The sequence below is a fragment of the Stegodyphus dumicola genome, chromosome 4 (assembly GCF_044657685.1).
Source record: "Stegodyphus dumicola isolate Sdum_Otavi_A_Nest chromosome 4, ASM4465768v1".
In the NCBI taxonomy this organism is placed as follows: domain Eukaryota; kingdom Metazoa; phylum Arthropoda; class Arachnida; order Araneae; family Eresidae; genus Stegodyphus; species Stegodyphus dumicola.
In genome coordinates, this window is record NC_140771.1 from 34,320,390 (window position 1) to 34,340,879 (window position 20,490).

The 20,490-nt window shown below is 30.9% G+C and overlaps 1 protein-coding gene across 2 annotated transcripts in view; it reads left to right on the top strand.

The window, feature by feature from the left end:
* The window catches only part of LOC118183086 (cationic amino acid transporter 3-like), a 165,934-nt gene that overhangs the window by 100,806 nt on the left and 44,638 nt on the right, over positions 1 to 20,490 (top strand). Inside the window, exons 1-7 of one of the 2 annotated variants that reach the window (XM_035352509.2) lie at positions 11,487 to 11,908; positions 12,419 to 12,574; positions 12,838 to 12,957; positions 13,815 to 13,943; positions 18,780 to 18,935; positions 19,452 to 19,591; positions 19,932 to 20,046. In XM_035352509.2, the coding sequence (XP_035208400.1) occupies positions 12,460 to 12,574; positions 12,838 to 12,957; positions 13,815 to 13,943; positions 18,780 to 18,935; positions 19,452 to 19,591; positions 19,932 to 20,046 (775 nt within the window). In that variant the 5' untranslated portion in view covers positions 11,487 to 11,908; positions 12,419 to 12,459. Of the gene's footprint in view, positions 1 to 11,486; positions 11,909 to 12,418; positions 12,575 to 12,837; positions 12,958 to 13,814; positions 13,944 to 18,779; positions 18,936 to 19,451; positions 19,592 to 19,931; positions 20,047 to 20,490 lie in introns of those variants that run through there. The other variant, XM_085814717.1, reaches the window with a different exon arrangement.

Below are 20,490 nucleotides of genomic sequence, written 5' to 3' on the forward strand. Positions count from 1 at the left end.
TAACGCATTTTACTTTGCAAAATATCTTCAAACTTCTATCTTGAACTGTTTCATTTGTTAGAGCATTTCACCTGCAGGCGGGTTGGCTCTAAATTTGTTCCTCCCAGGTGCAATCTCCGTTGCTACCTAAATTTCTTTAAAATGTTGCCGTCCCCGTTGTTGCAGCTTCGTCCCTATTTGCAGGGCATAGTCTTAATATCTATTAAGGCACGATTTGATAATAGCGGTACTTTCACAAAATCTGAAGTTGCGGCTGCTCAAAACCCATTAGAAGCTTCTTATCAAATGACATATATGTGTACTAAGAAAAGAATAAGTTATACAAAAGCTGAGAAATTGGTTAAACCTTGTGCATACTGAGAGAACCAATCCAAAAATTATAATGTCTTCAGAACAGAAATTCTTGTGTCACAACAGAAAATTCCTTTATCGAAAGATGTAATTTGATCACCTATTCAAGACCTCAGTGATGATATTTTACCGCAAGTAGTAGAAGGCATCAAAATTAGTCCTCTAAAAGTGAGTATTCAACTGGAATCAGCTGATGTTAATAATTACAAGCGTGTACCGTAAATATTGCGACAAACTTCTAGGCGAGGTAAGGCACATTATAGGGATTAAAAATTGCATAGGAACCCATGCTCAGAAACGTCACTGGACGCCACCAGGGGATGCTCTACAGGAGAGTGCTAGTGGAAAGTGAGGATTGCCTCACTCGAGCGTTAGGCTCCATACGAAGAGCATGGAACGGTATGCGAACGGAGAACTTGTGGTTCTAACGTTATAAGAACGCCTGCTCATTTTGGACTGGATGCTCGTAGCCATTTGAACAGATCATTCCTGCATCGATGGATGGGGCTTGGTGTACCGATTGCCTGCCCCCCACGCTTGTGTCTGAAATGGATCTCGCGGTAAGACTCGTCTGCGCAGCTGCTACAACTAAAGAAACTCCCGGTGTGTTTGAACATGTTCGACAATTAATGGTACGTCGGTGTCAGGCATGTTTGGCGTCTGATGGTGCAAACTTCGAGCATCTGTTGTAACATTCAAGCTGTCGAAACACCATTTGTATTCATGTCCAATAAATGTTTCAAATTAATCACTTTCTTGTATTTTTTCCCATCTTCTACCTCTGCTACCATTTACCCCTGACATTTCCGGGCATGGGTTCCTATGCAATTCTTAATCCTTATGATGTGCCCTACCTCCCCTAAAAGTTTATTGCAACATTTTACGGTACACCCTGTACAGTCAGTTGTCAGTACAGTCATCTGTGCGGCACATTAAGGAAAAGAAATGTTGAAAGAATTTTTATTTTGTTAGCCTTTGGAACTGAAGACAAAAATACTTGATATCTTCAATCATATTAAAAATATTTCTCGAAACATCAAATATCTATGAATGACTTGGTTCGCACTGATGAAATCTCTGCAGTATTGGGTAAACTTTCCGAAACTTCTTCATATATCAAGATAAAAATACCCAGGTCACAACAACGCATTGCATGTTGCTCCGTGCTGCTCCATCGAAGGCTTTTTACATGATTCAAAAGAGCATTTAACTATGGCAATATCAGAGAACGGGTGCTTAATCATCATATATGTCGTGTTTTGTTCGTAGATATTAATGTTGTTCATACTGTGTTACGTGATAACACTGAAGTACGGCAGGTCTCCAAAGACAACATGCTAAGCAGAGTTTTTGAACTGTGGGAGAAGATTACACGCATTCTTGCTAACTAAAATTGGGATTTAATTAAAGCTTTTGAAAAACGGGAAGCCATATCTCCTCTGGACTATCTGACAGTTACATTCAGCCATCTGAATGAATTAAAAATATCAAGACAAAGATCTGTGAAGAATATAATATAGTAAAGGCGGTTGCTAATTTTTCATCTCTCCGGCTTTTCCAAATAACCTAATGTCTCTACAGTGGCGCCCGAAGTAAAAGGTCGTTGGATGAGGATTCTCCACACCCAGAATTTGGCGATTGAGTCCCCTAAAAACTCCAGTCGCGCTTTGAAAAGGGGAGTATATAAGGTCCGCTTTCCTAGCATAGCTTCTTAGTGTAGTGGTTCTGCACGCTGGGCCGGTATTCCAGAGGACCGCGGTTTGATTCCCGGCGAAAGCGGTTGCTACTTTTTCATCTCTCCAGCTTTTACAAATAACCTAATGTTACAACTTTGCCACAGGAAATAATTAGCAAATTTCGAGAGAGATACTGGAACAAATTCTATCTGGCCAAAATTCCATGGACTACAATTTACTGAAAGATGATTTTATCAAAATAATAGCCCACACTCGTATTCAAAATAATTTGGAAAACTGTTTTCTAGAATAGTTTGGTATTCACAGACAGAAATTATCCACAGCTAGCCATGTAGCACCTAAAAGGAAAAGCTATAAATCGCTTAAATGCAAGGGAGGACTTACATGTGTCTCTTTCAAAAAAAAAAAAAAAAAAAAAAAAAAAAAAAAAAAAAAACTGATGTGTACACCACATGACTTCCTTGTACGGAATATTAAATTATACGCACTTCTTGCATTAAATTTAAACTTATAAGATTGAATTAAACGTACTTCGCCGACAGCGCATAAACCACAATAGAATAAATGCATACTTTAAAATTCACTTTGTTTACCGTAGCGACACTCTGGCGCTAGGTTTACTTAACAGTATTATATTTCGTTCATATTATAACTCAGAATGCACAAAATTTATATCATTTAAAGAATTATCTAATCGTTGCCACATGTTCTATTCAAATACTATAATAAAGCTAGAACGATGTATAAAAGAAATTAAGCAAACAAAACAAAAAGAAACAGTTTTTCACAGACGATTGAGTATTTCTCATTCAATTAATTCAGTTTTCACTTCGCGACAAGGCAAAAATACATAAAACTCAAAATATCTGTATTAAAAATTACGAAGTAAATCTTAAACGCTTATTTCGACGAAAAAATTCCAGAAAAGATTAAGCATGATTTAAATCATAAATAAAGGCGTTATCTTTGTTGTTGCGAAGCTAAGTTTCTCTAGATTGGCAACAAATCCGCTATCCTGCTGTTTCAAATGTAAACAAGAGCAACGGCCGCCATCAAAATCATTATTAGGCTTAGCGGCACTTAAACAATTTTAAAATTGTTGATAATTCTAAAAATATTGCATACAGATTTACTAAAGGCATGAAAACCTTAACCGGAAGATAAGAACAACATAATTCAATCATTTTTAAAGCAAAAAATGTACAATTTACAAACATATAAGAGTAAAGAAACTGAGATTACTGAGCCGGGTAACAGAGTGGATATATATATAAATATATTTATATACGTTTGGTGCGGCCGATTGCAACCAAAATACGAGGTGCACATCTACATGTTATAGCAGTTCTATATACAAAATTTCAACGTTCTGAGGCTACTCGTTTATGAGTTATGCGAGATACGTACGTACGTACGCACGTACATACATACGTTCGTACAGACGCCAGGAAAAGTTATCTTCAGAATTCATTTTAAAGCAGTTTTATAATTTTTTTGGAGGAAAAGAGTGCTTTATTCTGTCCTTACATACAGATATCACGAAAATACATCGTTAAATTGCGTTTGAAAGAGGTCAAAATTTTCGTTGAAATATTCTGCCTGAAACTTTTCGCAATTACAATACTTCCTTTTTACTTCGTACAAGGAAGTAAAAAAAAAGGGTTGGTGGAGTTTTGCTTCAAATGTTTTATTGAATAAGCAACAGAATCCATAAACATTGATAATATTGTTTTGTATGTACACATAAATGCATGTATTAATATATTTTTCAGTAAATAAATTACCATACAATAAATGTAAAGAAGAAAGTTTGTGTGGTGTGGTGTATTTAATTATGGAAAAGCACACTAGGGCTATCTGCCTAAGGGGAGGGATGCCTTTCGTGGAGGACTTTCTAAGGGAAACTATAAAGAAGAAAGGAAAAGATAATTTACTTTTAAATTCAAGAGGATGCCGATCACTTAAAAGCTTAAGAACTCACTTTAAATAACAAATAAAATTGGTTGTAGCTCTACAGAAACTGTTAAATTACGTTCTTTAACGCGAATAATAACTAAATAATTTCAAAATTTTAGAAACAGTATTGTTGCGTGCATACGGGTTCGCAACAGATTGAATGCACAACTCAGATAAAGGGTTAATAAAATTTATTCTTATCACAAAAACATATAACAGAAAGCTAAAATTTGTCAAGGGTTCACAATATCACGCAGTAATAATCAATAGTTATACTTTAAACTTCTAAAAATGTTAAATAGAACGCAAAGCACAGCACAGAAGAAGCTAATACGATCAACAATAACAAAAGCAGATAACTAAACGACTGAGCTAAGATGTCTTTTTCCCGGCGTTTTAAAGCTTTCAATCGGTTGCGAGAGATCTCTCGTAATTTCTTTGCTTCTCAAGATTTCTGGAAACCAACAAGAGGATGAAATTACAGCTAACACAATATTCAATTACATTTATTCAATTTGAATATAAATTAAAGGGATATCCATTTATTCAATGTTAATGCACATGCTCCTATATTTCTACTCTTCCGGCGTAGATTTCTTTCTTCTAAAATTATCTCGCGCTGCATTGCACGGGAAAACACTACAGTATTAATTACAATTCTACTAGCATTAGTTATCTTAAATTCAAAAATCCGTAATAGTACTTTTTGTATGATAGAGTGGTAAATGTTGGCTTCGTTTGTGATATGATATACCTGCCCAGAAATAAAAGTATTAATTTTTAAGCTAAATATCTCAGTTCCAGAAAAAAATAAGTAATATTTAAAAAAAATCTGAAAGGTTTCAGATTTTAAATTACGTCTAAAGGGGCGTTTTTTAACGTTTTGTGTGTTACCTTTATTTATTAAATATCATGTTCTACATACTCAAACTATAAAATTCAGTTCAACAGCAATATCCCAAATTAATTTTAAAATGAGCCTATCTTTAGAATTTCCGATACAGATTCTCGCGCGCTGGAAATAATTTTTTTTTTTTCCTCGTATAGTGTTGCCATTGCTCGCTTTAAAATCGTTTAGCTTTTTAATCAAAAATTCGTTGAAGTGTTACAAAATATGAAATCGATAATTAAACAAATATCAAATTCAAATTAGAGCTTCCACATGCGCATATGGAAGATTACGTTATTCAAATTTTGATGGCTCTAGGTACCGTTGTTTTATCATGCAGATTCTTCATTAATTAATTTCTTTAAATATAAGACAAGGCGATAATATAAGGTGGCAACGATTTGAAAAGTAATACAACCTTTTAAAGTTTTCGACGCAAAATGCCGAAACGAAATTAATAGTCCTTCAGGGAAAATTGCTCCTTTGGACTAAAAATGAATAAATGTATACTTAAAAGAAAACGTATTTTTTAGATCCAGTTTTTAATATATTTAAGGTTTTTGGCATTATCGTAGGAAATCCGATTGTTCGATCATGTGAAACACTGTTTCTGTCTCGCATAGTGTGCTGGTTGTCTGTAGACAGTCACCACTTGCTACTGATGCATGCATAAATAATAATTATTTAATTATTTTGAATCAAAAAGAGCATTTAAGTATCTTAAACACAATAAGAAAAACTTCCACGGAAGAAAAGTTTAAATATATTTTAATTTAAGAGGGAACATACAAATCTTCAACGATTAAACTTCAAGGATTTGGATTGTTTGGATGAGGGCTCTCTGCCTAAGAGGAGATGCCTTGGTGAAAAGCATTTTCAGGTAAACTGGCTCATATGCACGTTGAATATGAGAAAAATGAACATGAGAAAAATCACGATAACTCCCATGGACCGAGGTTTGAACCTAGGTCGAAAAACCAATATTCAACATTTTTATTACTCGACTACTGGTAGGCGATTAAACAACTTTAAGACGGAATACAATTTTTTAACGATTAAAAATGTAACTTTTCTCGAATTATAAAAGAAGATTAAAGAAATAGTTGGAATGTAAAAAGAATTTTAAAACAGTACTCTACAACAAATTATTGCTAATATTATTAAAAAACTTCAATTAAGAATTAAAAAATTGATTGCAGAATCGTATTAATACTTCCCTTTTATTTAGTAATGAATAAATAAATAAAAATCTGAACGGTTTTAGATTTTAATGGTCACTAAAAATTTGTTTGGTAAGGTTTCTTACGCTTTTTCAGAGCTCGCAGGTTCGCAGTCTGCTGTTACACTCACTCCTATTAACCTCTTTTTTTTTTTTTTTTTTTTTTTTTTTTAATCAATTCACTATAAATGGCTGTATCACTTTTCAAATTGTTTCCACCAAGTATTATCACCTTGTATTGCATTTAAAGAAATTATGTAAGGAAAAATCTCCATGGATGTATATATGTTTCTCGCTTTGAAAAAACAACGATACCTAAAGACGATACCATCAAATTTTGAATAGCATAGAACATCCGAATATGGGCACTTAGAAGCCCGAAACTTGAATTTCTAATTCGTTTTATTATCTATTTCATATTTTTTAAACGCTTACTAATTTTTGATTAAGAATCTCAACAATTTCAAAGCGAGCAGTGGCAACACACTGTACGGAATAAAATATTTGTATCTCCAGCGCGCAAGACTGTCTATCGGAAATCCTAAAGAAATGCTGTTTAAAAATATTTTTAGCCGGAAGGGGCGTTAGTACGAATGCTTTCGAAAGGTATATGTGTGTGTGTAAATGATTAAAACACTCCTTTGGGCGTAATATAAAATCTGAAAGCTTTCAGATTTTTTTTTGTTGTTTTTTTCTTAAATTTTGAACTTTTACTTTATTTATTAAATATCACATTCTTGGCGCTTATGACACATAAAATTCAATTTAACAGCAAAATCACGAAATATTTAAAAACAGCATATCTTTAGAATTTCCGATAGACAGTTTCGCGCGCTGGAAATAAAAATGTTATATTCCGTTCAGTTTTGCCATTGCTCGCTTTGAAATCGTTGAGTTTGTTAATCGGAAATTTGTTCAAGTTTTACAAAATAATAACGATGCAATGTTTAATAATAACAATAAAACTCAGGTGTTATTTGCTAAAAATATTTTTAATAAATGTTAAAGGAGACTGTAGCCAGCTTCTTCAAATTGCTCCGATTTACATCCTTTCCAGCAATCTGAATAGATCATTGATCCATCTTGCAAATGTTGAATTATTTTCTCCATTAATGTACTAGCATCTGTATTCCAGATTTGAACGACAAAACTCATTGCTCCAAAAACATTGCACATTGCGTATCTTCTCGGCGCGTTGCTCAAAAATCCACTGTTGTGGGAGTACTCTGCGTTGATGATATTACTTCGAATGAACAAACTGTCATCGATTTCAAATATTCTATTATGACGCTTGATTCGTTTATTCAACCTTTGCATCAGTTATCGAGAACATTTCCCGCTTGTAACTGTTCCAATAAATTGCAGAATTGTCCCTGTTATTAAGGTGTCACATCATTTGATTGATCTCAGCTCCTCTTCCCAAGAATGCATAAATATAATAGCAGTGACCAACGATATTCTCAAACCACTAAACCGATTTCCAACGCGGAGGCCCTTCGTTTTACAAGTTTTAACACTACACCTTCAAATTGTTTCGTTGTTAACATATAGTTTCCTGTTGTGGCTATTTTAGCACGCTTGTTTGTCAGGTAAAAGACTTCTTTCTTGAAGAAATAATATGGCATCCACCTCTTTATTCGTAAATTAAAAATTGTTGACTGCATAGTCACATAAAAGTAAGAAATATTTTTTTAAATGCGAATTAAAAAATCTTAGCAAAACTGAAACCCGATGCTACTACAAAAACATGTAACGAGATATATTGGTTTATTATCTATTCAATCTTGGGTGCCCGCTATAATAAGGAAGTACCTAAATATTTTGTGATTTTGCTATTGAATCGAATTTTATGTGGCCAACAATATGATACTTAATAAATAAACACACAAAACATTAACAACAAAAAGATTTAAAGAAATTGTTTTACAAGTCATCTTACTAATAAATTTTAATACTGATTTGATGAACTGAGAAAAGACCGGGAAAAAAAAAAAAAAAAAAAAAAAAAAACCAGAAAAATATGCTAATATTTAACGCTGCATCGGGAATTCTAAACGTATATACTGCTATGCTCCTTTTAAAATTTTTGTAATTTTGCTATTGAATTGTAATTGACGTAAGTGCAAAGAAAATTATGCTTAATAAAAAAGTAAAAACATCCTTTCCCCCGAAAAAGAAGAAAAGGTCAGTAGGAGTGAGTGTAACAGCAGACTGTGGTAGACTACGCTCAGAGAAAGCGTAAAAACCTTAACAAACCCTTTTGGCCAACAGTTAAAAATCTGAAACCTTTCAGATTTTTTTAAATCATATTATTTTATTTATTAGTCCAAAGCGGCTTTGTCTCTGAAGGACTATTGTTTTCGTTTTGCGTCGATTCACTACAAACGACGAATCACTTTTCAAACTGTTGCCACAAAGTATTATCGCCCTGTGTTATATTTAAAGAAATTAAATAATGTAAAATCTGCATAAATGTATGTATATTTCTCGCATTGTGATTAAACAACGGTACATAGAGCTATCGAATTTTGAATGACGTAATCCACCTACGAATCTGGGCATGTAGAAAACCAAATTTGAAATTTGGATTTTGTTTTATGATCGATTTCCTATTTTGTAAAACTTTCGAATTTTTGATTAACAAACTCAAGGATTTCAAAGCGAGCAGTGGCAACATTGTGCAGAAAAAACATTTTTTATCTCCAGCGTGCGACATTCTGTATCATAAATTCTAAAGATATGCTCATTTTAAAACTATTTTGCGATATTGCCTTTGAACTGAGTTTTATGGTTTAAGTGTGAAGAACGTTATATTTAATAAATAAATGCAACACACAAAATGTTAAAATAACGCCCCTTTGGACGTAATTTAAAATCTGAAACATTTCAGATTTTCCCCCCTTTTATTTATTTATTTATTTTTTGTCTTTTTTATTTCTAATCTAAAACTGAATCACAAAATAATATGCAATTTTGAACGGTTTAAAAGCAAATTAGAAAATTACTTTTTCTTTTCATATTGGCCAAACGTATATAGGGGTGCGCATTTACCTCTGCCTCTGAAAAAATATGTAGGTACAGCTGTGGTCATGGTATAAATTAGTACTTAATCCAATGTACTATAGAGAAATACACATAAAATTATTTTAATGATAATTTAGGTCGTATTAAGCAACATTCCTAAGAAAACCGGAAGATCTTACGCATCGTCTGCTGGCTTTTGTTTACAGCGGAAGCAATTGCAGCAGGTTTAAAAGAGGTTTTCTTTCGAGAGGGGGGAAAATGTTTCAAAAGAAAAGGCTTCGAAATATAGTGTTTGCTTTCCATATGTTTATTATAGTAAATATTTTAGATCCATTTTAATTTTTGTACCCTAGAATCGCTAAGTTGCTTCAAGGAAACGAAAAGGAAGAGACGCTTTTGCCCTGAAAACGCTGCTTCAGGTTTAGGCATATCCCTTTACTTGGCTTTTCCGTGCGACTGATCTACGTTCTCCGCTGGATGAGTAACCAGATTTTTGCACGTGAGCTGCTCAGAACAGTGGGGCCACGATTTTTCAAGGACTTATTCTTGGCATCAGTCTCGGAGACCGTGCTTTTTCTCATCAAAGTTCTCTGACTTATCTGCTCTGCATAGTTCTTGCATTGCGGAAATATAGCAAAAATGTGATCAACATGCAAGCAAAAGTGTGCAGAGATTTCACTTTTTAACCTGCCTTTTTTTCTTTCGATTAATATTTTCGATCTTTATTCTTGCAGGAATTCTCTTTCTTTTCTTCATTAATATTACGTGATTTCAGTCTCTTGCTTCATCTTTTTCTCATCCCTTACAACTTTGTTCGTTTGCGAGTAAGATTTAGGTAACTATTCCTAAACTGCAATCCGCATTTTAAAAATCAAAATATATACTATAATTCGAAATGCACAGTACTGTACAAAATGTATAATGCAGATTCACAGTACTCTTTAATATAGAGTCAGTGTTTAATATAAATCGAAATTTCTTTTAAAATTTGGTTTTGAACTTCCCAATCAAAATTAATGATAGCAAATTTATCCATCTGTCTTCTACAAATACTTTCTGTCTCTCGAAAATACTAGATAAATATATAAGTAAATAAATTTTAACTAAAAAAAGTGTACAAGTATGGAAATGTGTAAAATAATTACATTCTGATTTGGTTATTTCAAATGGCGGTAGTTGTACTGTAAGAATTATATGTAGAAGAATAGGCTTATTTACTTCTAGGTTAGAAAAAGATCTGTTTATAAAATTTAACCATTTTCATGTAAATTTTCAAGTATGTTATCTAATAAAAGACAGAGATGCGGGGGATAATTTAATTCCTGTATGTTAACTTTAAGTTAGAAGGGGAAAATTTTGGATTTGATTTTTCTAGATTGTATATTTAAACTAAGAATTTTTTATATATTTATTTATTTATTTTTGGAAGGAAAAATATTTACTCGTATTTAAATACAATACAGGAACAGCAGAGTTTCCAAATTCTGTGAAATGAATTTTGTTCGAATATAAACTAACAGAAAAACATAAAAATATTTCCCCTTTTCCTTAAAAGAAATACCCACCATTTTAATAAAAGCGAGACATTAAAATAAATTGATGAAAGAGGAAAAGTAGGCAACTACCCATTGTGCAAAACTGAATTTAAAGAACATCATTATAAATATGTAAAATTTAGCTCTTGGTTCTTTTTTATTTTCCATATTCAGAGATATTTTACATTTTCTGGTTAAAGCGATCCTCAGGTTCCAGTTTAATTTTTTACGTTCAAACGAATTAATATTTTAATTAAATTTTATTGACCCAGTAATCAAAATTATAAGTGTAAATTACTATGCACATTCTAAGAAAGTATAAAAACTGTGTTTGGGGATTGAAATCTTCCTAAAATCTTATATAGTAGATTTTAAGTATTATTTATTTTAAATACTTTTAACATTATTTAGTTATTATTTAATACTAAATTCATTATTTTTAAATATATATATTATACAGTATGAAGTCATAAAATATTTAATACAAAGAATTTGTATCATAAAAGGAAATAATATAACTGAAATAATGTAACGAAAAAATAAAGAACCAATATCTCAGAACGGCAAGAAGATAAGAAAATGATATAGTTGATTATTGAACTACAATAATCCCGGTAATTTAAAGACATCTTTATACATGCATGGGATATACATTCAGCGGCGAAAATACTTCTTGCCTGTGGCGGTTCCGGTTAGCGCCATCTGTTCGAACATTAATTTTTTTTTTTTTTTTTTTCATTCTACATCTGCTTCATTTTTGTAATGTCTAGTGAGCACTTCTCCAGGTCTGTAGAAGTGACATTATCTCTCCTCTGAGCACAGGAGTAGAAAACGCCGTAGTGGCGCGAAGCTTGTGTGAGAGGACATGGGGAATACAATTGGAAAATGAGGATGAAATGCTACCGTCCCACGTAGAAGGAAATGCGCATGCGCTCACTGAAAATACCTTTTCCCCTCTCTGACGTTCGGTGCTTTTCCAGCAAGTCTCTTTTCCAGTTTGCCTCCGTGTGCGAGGATCGTTCAAAACCCGTGAAATGTTTCACTCTCGCTTGTGAATAAGAACAATTCAGAAGGATCAGATTTGTCGTCCAAGTGAATTCACACTCAGAATGGTTCGGACCTGAGGATAATGGCAAAAATTTAGCCCATTCCAGGAAAGCGTGGCATGAGCTTACGGTCCATGCCATAAAGATTAATATATCTCCGTTATAGTTTTGGAAAACCTTAGAAAACTTGTGTGAGTATAATATTTTCTTCTTCGTTTGTAATGTGATTAAATTAGCAGAACAACCAGAGACTGTGTATATCTTTTTCTCACTGAGATATGGATACTATATGGGGGGGGAGAGGGTGACAGTATGATGCAATCATCAATCTATCTTTCTGTTCATCAGTTCCATACAATATATAAATAATTGAATATAATTAGTTAGTGTTGTGTCGAGTTTTATGCATTGCCACTTTTATTCGTATGCCAGTTACATTTTAAGGTATATTTTTTAATATGATGAACTTTTTTAAGGTACACAAATTATATTAATATGATTTGTAACATACTAAAATTATATCTGTATTTTTTTGTTTGCATTCGCCATTTACTTTTAAATGAATTTTCGGATATTGAGAAATACAAATTATTCATAAATGTTCTTAATGTAAAATGTAGTTAATTAGCTAGAATTAACCTTTTATTCTTTTTTTTATGGTGTTGCATCCTTCATAAACATTATGAAAATCCCTTTTATAGAGAATACTTCAGAAAGTTGTTTGGATACCTGCCTACTCAAAATGACATACATTCGGGGATTTTTCAAAGCTCTGATCAGAAGAAAACCTCTGGAAGTTGATCTAGAAGAAACTAAATTAAATCGTTGCTTGTCAACTTTAGATCTTACTGCACTGGGTAATAGATTTTTAATTTTTAATTTTTTTGCTTAAAAAATTAAAAAAAGAAAACTTGTGTTAGAGAGAAGTTTAATACATGATTTATTTTATTTTAATTTTATGCATTATTTATTAAGGTATTATATATAATTTTGACATAAAATTTTTATTTAAAAGCTACCATTTAAGGAATCATAGGCATACTGTTTTCTTATGACATAATTTCATGTGTAATTATTTTAATTTTAAACATATCTGTGTTTTTCTGATCTTTTCTGGTAGGCATTGGAAGTACTTTAGGTTTAGGAATATATGTACTTGCTGGTCAAGTAGCAAGTGTGAAAGCTGGACCTGCAGTTACAATCTCTTTTTTTATTGCTGCAGTTGCATCTGTCTTTGCAGGTATGTTTCATGAGATCATTCATGATAAGCATCTATAAGATAATTACCATTTGAGGATTGATGAGTATGTTAATTTTTTAATAAATTTAATGCATAAAAAAGTGTGGTGCATAAAAATATAATATATACAAATACCTCTTTATCTTTACAGCTTTGTGTATATATGTATTTATAATATAAAAGAAATATATTTTAATAATGTTCTTGCTGCTTGTAAAATAGCAAAATAGATTGAGAATTTTTTTTTTCCAAATTTGATGCTTTTATTGATGGAAAATTAAGAGACTTTATAGTAATTTCAGAAAACAAACAAGCTGCATAAACATGTGAATAGTTTTCCTGATGTGTTACATGAATCTGAGCCACTTGCATTCAGAAAGTTCTCCACAAAGGCAGATAGTCCTCATTTATCTTTACCTTGATCAAGTAACCAACCCAATGTATAACATAAGAATTGCTGTAGAAATCTACAGCATACCAAATAAAAGTATTGACGATAAGCTGATGCCAGATATGGAAAGATATTTCATTTTATGTTCTTAAAAAAAAAAAAAAAGATTAAATTCTGTTCTTAAAATTTCTGTTTCAGAAAACAATGTTTATTATTTTTAGGTTTATGCTTCATGTGTCCTGTGAAAGGTAAAGAACACAAAACAAACAAGAACTCTGGAATTATTTTATTTATTCAGAGAAATCTGGATCTGCTTTAAATATACTTGTTTTGGCACAAAAATATTAAATTTGTAAATGTAATTTTTTTTAATTCTATTGTTTCCAAATGTTACATGTTATTAATGCGTAATTTATTTTTCAAATAAAAGTTTGCAAGTATGTGTAATGTTACTCTATTTTTCTAGGATTATGCTATGCTGAATTTGGAGCAAGAGTACCCCGTGCTGGTTCAGCTTATGTTTATAGTTATGTCACAGTTGGTGAACTGATGGCATTTATTATTGGGTGGAATCTCATTCTTGAATATGTTATAGGTAAGATAAATAACAGTTTGTAGACTTTTTATTCTTAATAATAGTATTATGGTATTAATTCACACACACACACAAAAGAAAAAGAAAAAAAAGCCTCTAGTAACTTTTTGAGTATGTATTGGCTTTTTAGAATTTTATTATGTATATCAATCATTCTGGTTTTTTTATTTTAAATTTTTACATTTTATGTATTCTATTAGCTTTGCACTTAAAATTCAGTTTTTTTTTTTTTTTTTTTTTTTAACATTCTTATAAGAAGGATTGCAGAATTATATTTTTCAAAATATAAATTTAAATTGTTGAAACGTTGGAGAGAAAATTTAAGAAAATTTTTAAGATTATATTAAAATTAAGAAGTAAACCTTTAGATTTTTAATAAATGTATATGAAGCAGTTTCATTGTAAAGATCAACAGATAATTTTTCCAAACACTTTAATGTATATGATAACAGTACTCTTAAGACATTTTAATAGTCTTGATATTTTTTAATATTTTAATAATACACTTAACTATTTTTAAATATTTCAGTTAAGCTAGAAGAAATTTCTCATAATTCTGTGTTAGTAAAAGATATATTTTTTCTTTCTTATGTAAAATATTATGCTTTAGCTGCATAAATTTTAAAATTGATAAAAAATTATGAATAGTATTCAGAGAATTTGAGCAAATAAGTGGAATGTATATGAAGCATTAAAATATATTCAATATATCTGAAATTATTCATACTAATTTCAGAAATAAGTTTTGATATATTTTATTATGTGCGTTGATTACAAGGCTATGTAATTTTCTAAAATAAGTATATGACTTACTTTTTGTACTTTCTTAAAATAGTTTATGTATTTAAGATGTAAAGCATTTTTCATATTTAAAATTATTGGGAAAGAAATACAGTACTTAAAGGATTGTTTAAAATAAACTTTCTAAATTTCATAAAAAAAAAAAAAAAAAAAAATAATTATTTTTCATGTCTAAAGTCTCAGAGAAAAAATAAATCAGTTTTTGAGGGATGGGATGCTTTCAATTCTTGATGTAAATGAAAGTAAACTTAAATTATTGGATTAAAAAATGGTTTAAATTTAAATTTTCCTAAATGTGTGTTATTGCAGTCATTCCCCCAATCTAAAAAGCTTCTGTCTATCAAAAATTGAATTGTTAATTGGTGATTGATAGATAATACAACAAACGCAGTATTTCCTTTTGTGAAAGTTACTTTGGTACTATTCCATTTTGAGGACTGTAAAAAAATTGCAGCGAAAATGTATGCGCAAAAGCACCAAATCTAGCAAACGCACCCCTTTAACAGCACGCCAAATCTAGCGTATGCGCTGTTTCAAATTGCGTAAGTTTAGATAGTTCTATATTTCTTAAGATGCCATTGAAATACTAGTTTAATTTTAAAATCCTTTTTTGATTTTAAATTCTTTTTTGATATCTTATGGATTTAACGCTTTGGGAATTGCCTATGATGAAAAGTCTGCAATAGAATTTTTTCAAAGAAAAGGCATTATTCATGATAAAAAATTATGTTTGAACAACCAACGAGATGAAATTATGCTTTAGCGATAACTCTGTAGCGAAATAGCGATGCAGAAATCCGTCCAGTTATGTTTAACCTTTTTTTTATGTAAATTATAATAATGATCTGAAATAGTTATTTACTCTTATGCTTCCATTCAGTTATGTTTAGCCTTTTTTTATATAAATTATAATAATAAAAAAATATGTTGAATTAACCTTTCATCTAAATTAAAACAATAATCTTATATAGTTATTTACTATTAGACTTCCTTTCTTGCGTTAGGGTTGCTGCAATTATTTTTGGCAGCACTGGCATCAACAATAGTTTGCCAATTTTTTGTGGTCCTCAAAATGGAATAGTATCCTTACCTTTTATTTTAACAATTACCTTGCCAATTTTTTGTGGTCCTCAAAACGGAATAGTATCGTTACTTTTTATTTTAACAATTACCTTGAATTTTGCTTCTATTATACTTCTTTCTCATAAAAAAGTTTTGAAAACTTTTAAATTTGTTTTTCTGAAATTTTTATCAAATTCCTGAAGTAAAGACAAAGATTTCTACAGAAGCATTTAAGGGATTTTTTCATGTATCATATTTATGTTTATTCCTATCCTATGCAGCAGAAGATAAGTATTAAGTCATATATTATTTTTTTTTTTTTCTTTTCTGATGTATTGTAAAGTTGAATTTAAAATTAAACAACAACAAAACTCTCTTGAAAAAGAGGGACCTAGATCAAATTGCCTTTGATATCAATACAGCTTAATTTAAAATTTGCGGCAACTTAAAATTGCTTCTTTGCCTTGTTTTTAACCTTATGCTGGTACGTTTTTCTCCTATTTAATGGTAAAAATGGATTTTTAAAACTCTAATTTTCATGATCTATATATACTCTTGGGATAAATTTGAATTTGTTATGGTTTCGTTTATGTAGCAAATTAAAACTGCATAGTTTAAGAGGGGAAAAAATACATAAAAAAATTTTTAGTCATGATTCTACTAATTACATTTCTATCTTTGAATATATGTGCAATGAAATTCATACTTAAGTGGAATTCATTTTATTATACTTCACTTTATTCATTGTATATTGTATTTTTTCATATGCAGAAATAGGCACGTGCTAAGATATCAAAGCTTCAGGCTTTATCTGCCTAAGGGAAGGGATGCCATAGTGGAGGACCTTTCTAAGGAAAACTGGCTTGTATACACATTACACATGGGAAAAACTATGAAAATGCCCAGGCAGCCAGCCCGTTTGCGGGATTTGAGCCTCGGACCAAACTACCAGTGTTCAACAACTTTACCACTCAGTCACTTGTGGGCCCTTTATAATAAAAGGAATATATAAAATGCATTTAAATGATACAGATTAACTATGGCCTGTGAAATGACAAATATTAATGTCAGGCAGCCTGGAACCCAAAAGATCCAGCAGGTTCTTTGATGATTTGGTTGGATTAAGGGAGGATTGGTTGATATTATTTATCTTTGTGTAAAATAAAGACAGAAGAATAATGCCTGTAAACAAACTCCATGAAGAGACTGTAAGCAGAGGAAAGAGATGCTGTAACTAAGTGACATAGGGGAAAAAAGGATGTAAATGAGTTTTTTGAAAATCTGTGTGAAAAATTTTTCATTGGAAATTTTAAAGGCAGAAAGTGCTGAAATTAAAACTGGAATGCCAGTTAGAACTTTAAGTTAGTGGGTGGGTGGGAGGAAAAAAGAGAAGTTAACTAATTTTTTAAAACTTTGCGCATTGAAGTATTTTAATGAAGAGAGTTCAGCTTTTCTTTAATACATTATGGTCAAATTTCATAGTAGCATAGCTTTCTACAAAAAATTAAAGAATTCTTATTAATATTTTAATACTATGTTGTCAATTGATCAGGCAAATTACCATGTTCAATGTATTGTTTATTTTGAATTTAATTAATATCTATTAAGTTATAAAAGTGTGCAATATTATTCCAACAAATTCAGCATATCTCTACTTAAATTTTATGTCATTATATATGCTGTGGCTTCAGGTGCCTATAAAGGACTAGTATATAGCTGGCACAGCATCAGTAATGTTCCTTTAGTATAGTAATAGCATGCTGCAAATTGAAGCCTAAGATGATAAAAATATAAGTGAATCAATGTATGATGCTTTATTGATTGTCCTAGTGATGGCACAGATCCTTTTAGTATTGATTGATACCACTTTGATAGATAGTTCAAGCAACAATGCATTGATATAAAAGTATGTGCTCGAAAAAGAATTCCAGTATAGGTGAACATCAGTTTTTATTCATATGATGACTCGGAAAAGTAAATGATGTTGGATAAGTATAGCTGTTGTTTAAAATTTAGAACCTCTAAAAAACAACCCTATAATTAGATTAAAGCCTGCCAATGCTGAAAATATTGATCGTGTTGAATAGGTTCTGGTGAAGACATTTTTTTCTAATATGGGCAGAAACAAAATAATTCCTCATACATTTCTTTAAAATATATAGGAAAAAGGGAGTGAGGAAGATTTAAATACCGTACAAAATGTATTAACCCCTTAACTGCCGCGGGCGTATATATATGCCTTGCTCAGCCGATGCGCTAACTGCCCCAGGCGTATATATACGTCCTTCCAAACTGCTATCATTTGCTTTGCGCTGCTACACCTAAAATTATTCGCAAAGTTAACGCATCGGCTGCGCATCTGGGGCAGCTAACGCATTGGCTGAGCAAGGCGTATATATACGCCCGCGGCAGTTAAGGGGTTAATGAAGGATATTAGTTTTTTTTTTTTTTTTTTTTTTTTTTTTTTTTTTTAATAGGCATCCCATCTTGGAGCTCAGGCTTTCATAGAAAAACTGAAACAACTCCAATGTCATACTATAAATTAAATTATCGGTGGCAAAGAAAACTAAGCAGATATCCATTGCATCATTTTTAAAGTAGAAAATTTTCTTTTTCTTTTAGCATTAGTTTTCAGTGCATCATTTTCATTAAATAAAACATTTTTCAGTAATTTTGCACTGATTATTATTATCTTTGAATGGAATTGCATTTTTTTTATCTTTCTGCTATCCATTTTGTTTTGGAAATCTTGGAAACATAACCATGGCATAAATCAATCATATGTATTTTTAATTAGTATGATTTCTTATGATTTTCTTATGATGATTTATGCCAGATTATAATGTTTAGTAAAAGTGTTGCTTTCTTATTAAAAGAATTAAAATTTTATTTTCTCTTTAATGCCCTTTTAATTATGTATATAGTTTTACTAAAATCAACAGTTTAGTGATAACTTTTCATTTTTCTTTTCAGGAACTGCTTCTGTGGCAAGGGGTTACAGTGGATATATAGATTCTCTTTTTAATGGAACAATGCAGAAACATTTAGAGCAAATAATGCCTATACATATACAGCATGTGTCAGATTATCCAGATTTTTTAGCTTTTGGAATTACAATACTACTTGCAAGTATGGTCGCTTTCTGTATACTAATTTTTATCTCTAATATAACTGATATGTTTTATAAATTATTTTACTCTTCTGTTAAGCAAATATAATTTTTTATTGCAAAGATTCATTCAAGTGTTAATCAATAAGTATCTACTGCAAGGCCAGGGGAGCTGGGAGCTTCGTCTTTGTAGTAACACATAAATTAATTTTTAATTTAAAATTTTATCAGAAATGATATAAAATAATACTTTAATTTTACAGCACAATTTATGCCAAGAATTGCTTCACAGTATTTTCTCTTTTTTCACCTTAGTTAATCTTTTAGGAGGTTTTAAGGCCAAGTATTTGAAATGAATTTCATTCATAATAGAAATGTAAATAATGTAAAAAAGTATTGAAAATGTAATTTTTAAGAGAGTAAATATAAATATAAAACTGTATCACAGATAGTGCAGCCGAAGATAATGCTGCTGTTAAATTTTTAATGTGAACTGTTGTGCTTATATACTATACTGATTGAAAATTTCTCCACAGTTATGTTGGCTGCAGGGGTAAGGGAGTCGTCACGTTTCAACAATGTTTTTACTGCTTTAAATTTGAGTGTTGTCCTGTTTGCCATCATTGCTGGGTCCATAAAAGCTGATTTTCACAACTGGAAACTTACTGAATCAGAGGTATGTTTTGTTGTTTTATAAAATGTTTATTACTTATTATACTTAATTATTAAAAAATTAATATGAATATCTTAATAGTGTGTGCTTTTATTGTATACAAAAAGAACTGACCTTAAAAAAAAAAATCCCTGAAATCTAATGTATTCATAAAGTAATAGAAATGTAAACTGTGTTTGGGGTATTAAACATAACTGATATTGTTTTGAACGTAAATGACAAAAAAGAAATTAATTTAGTTAGAATTTTCTGGAAAAAAGTTGCAAAGTAAATCGTAAATATTTCTAAATTAAAAATTAAAATTATTATGGCTATAAATTAATTACAAAGAATATTACTTCAGGTTCCTAAACATGCTGGCAGTGGAGGTTTCATGCCGTATGGTTTTTCTGGAATGATGTCTGGTGCTGCAACGTGTTTCTATGGATTCATTGGATTTGACTGCATTGCTACAACTGGTAAGAATTCTATTTGCCTACATAATAAATAACTGATGGCTTTAAATGATTGAATCCTAAACCTTAAGTTTTCAAAATACTTTTAACATTTGCTCATCTTTTATTGTGCGCATTCTTTTAACATCTGTGCACTTCATGATCATCATACTAAAATTAACATATGATGATTTAGTTCATTTATTTATAATGCAATACATAGTTCATATTTTTTTCCTTCTGAAATAAAAATAATATAGTATTAATGAGTTTATTCTTATTATATACCAGAATTGTTCGAGTCCCACATGTTCATAGAATGGTAGTTTTCTATATGTTCCAGTTTTCATAAAATGCTAGTTTGTCAAATCACTGAAATAAGTGATTTTTAATAGAGTACAAAGTCTGAGATCTGAACTCTTTGGGACTTCTGTTATTCTGGATTTGGGATTTTTCCAGGTATTAGAT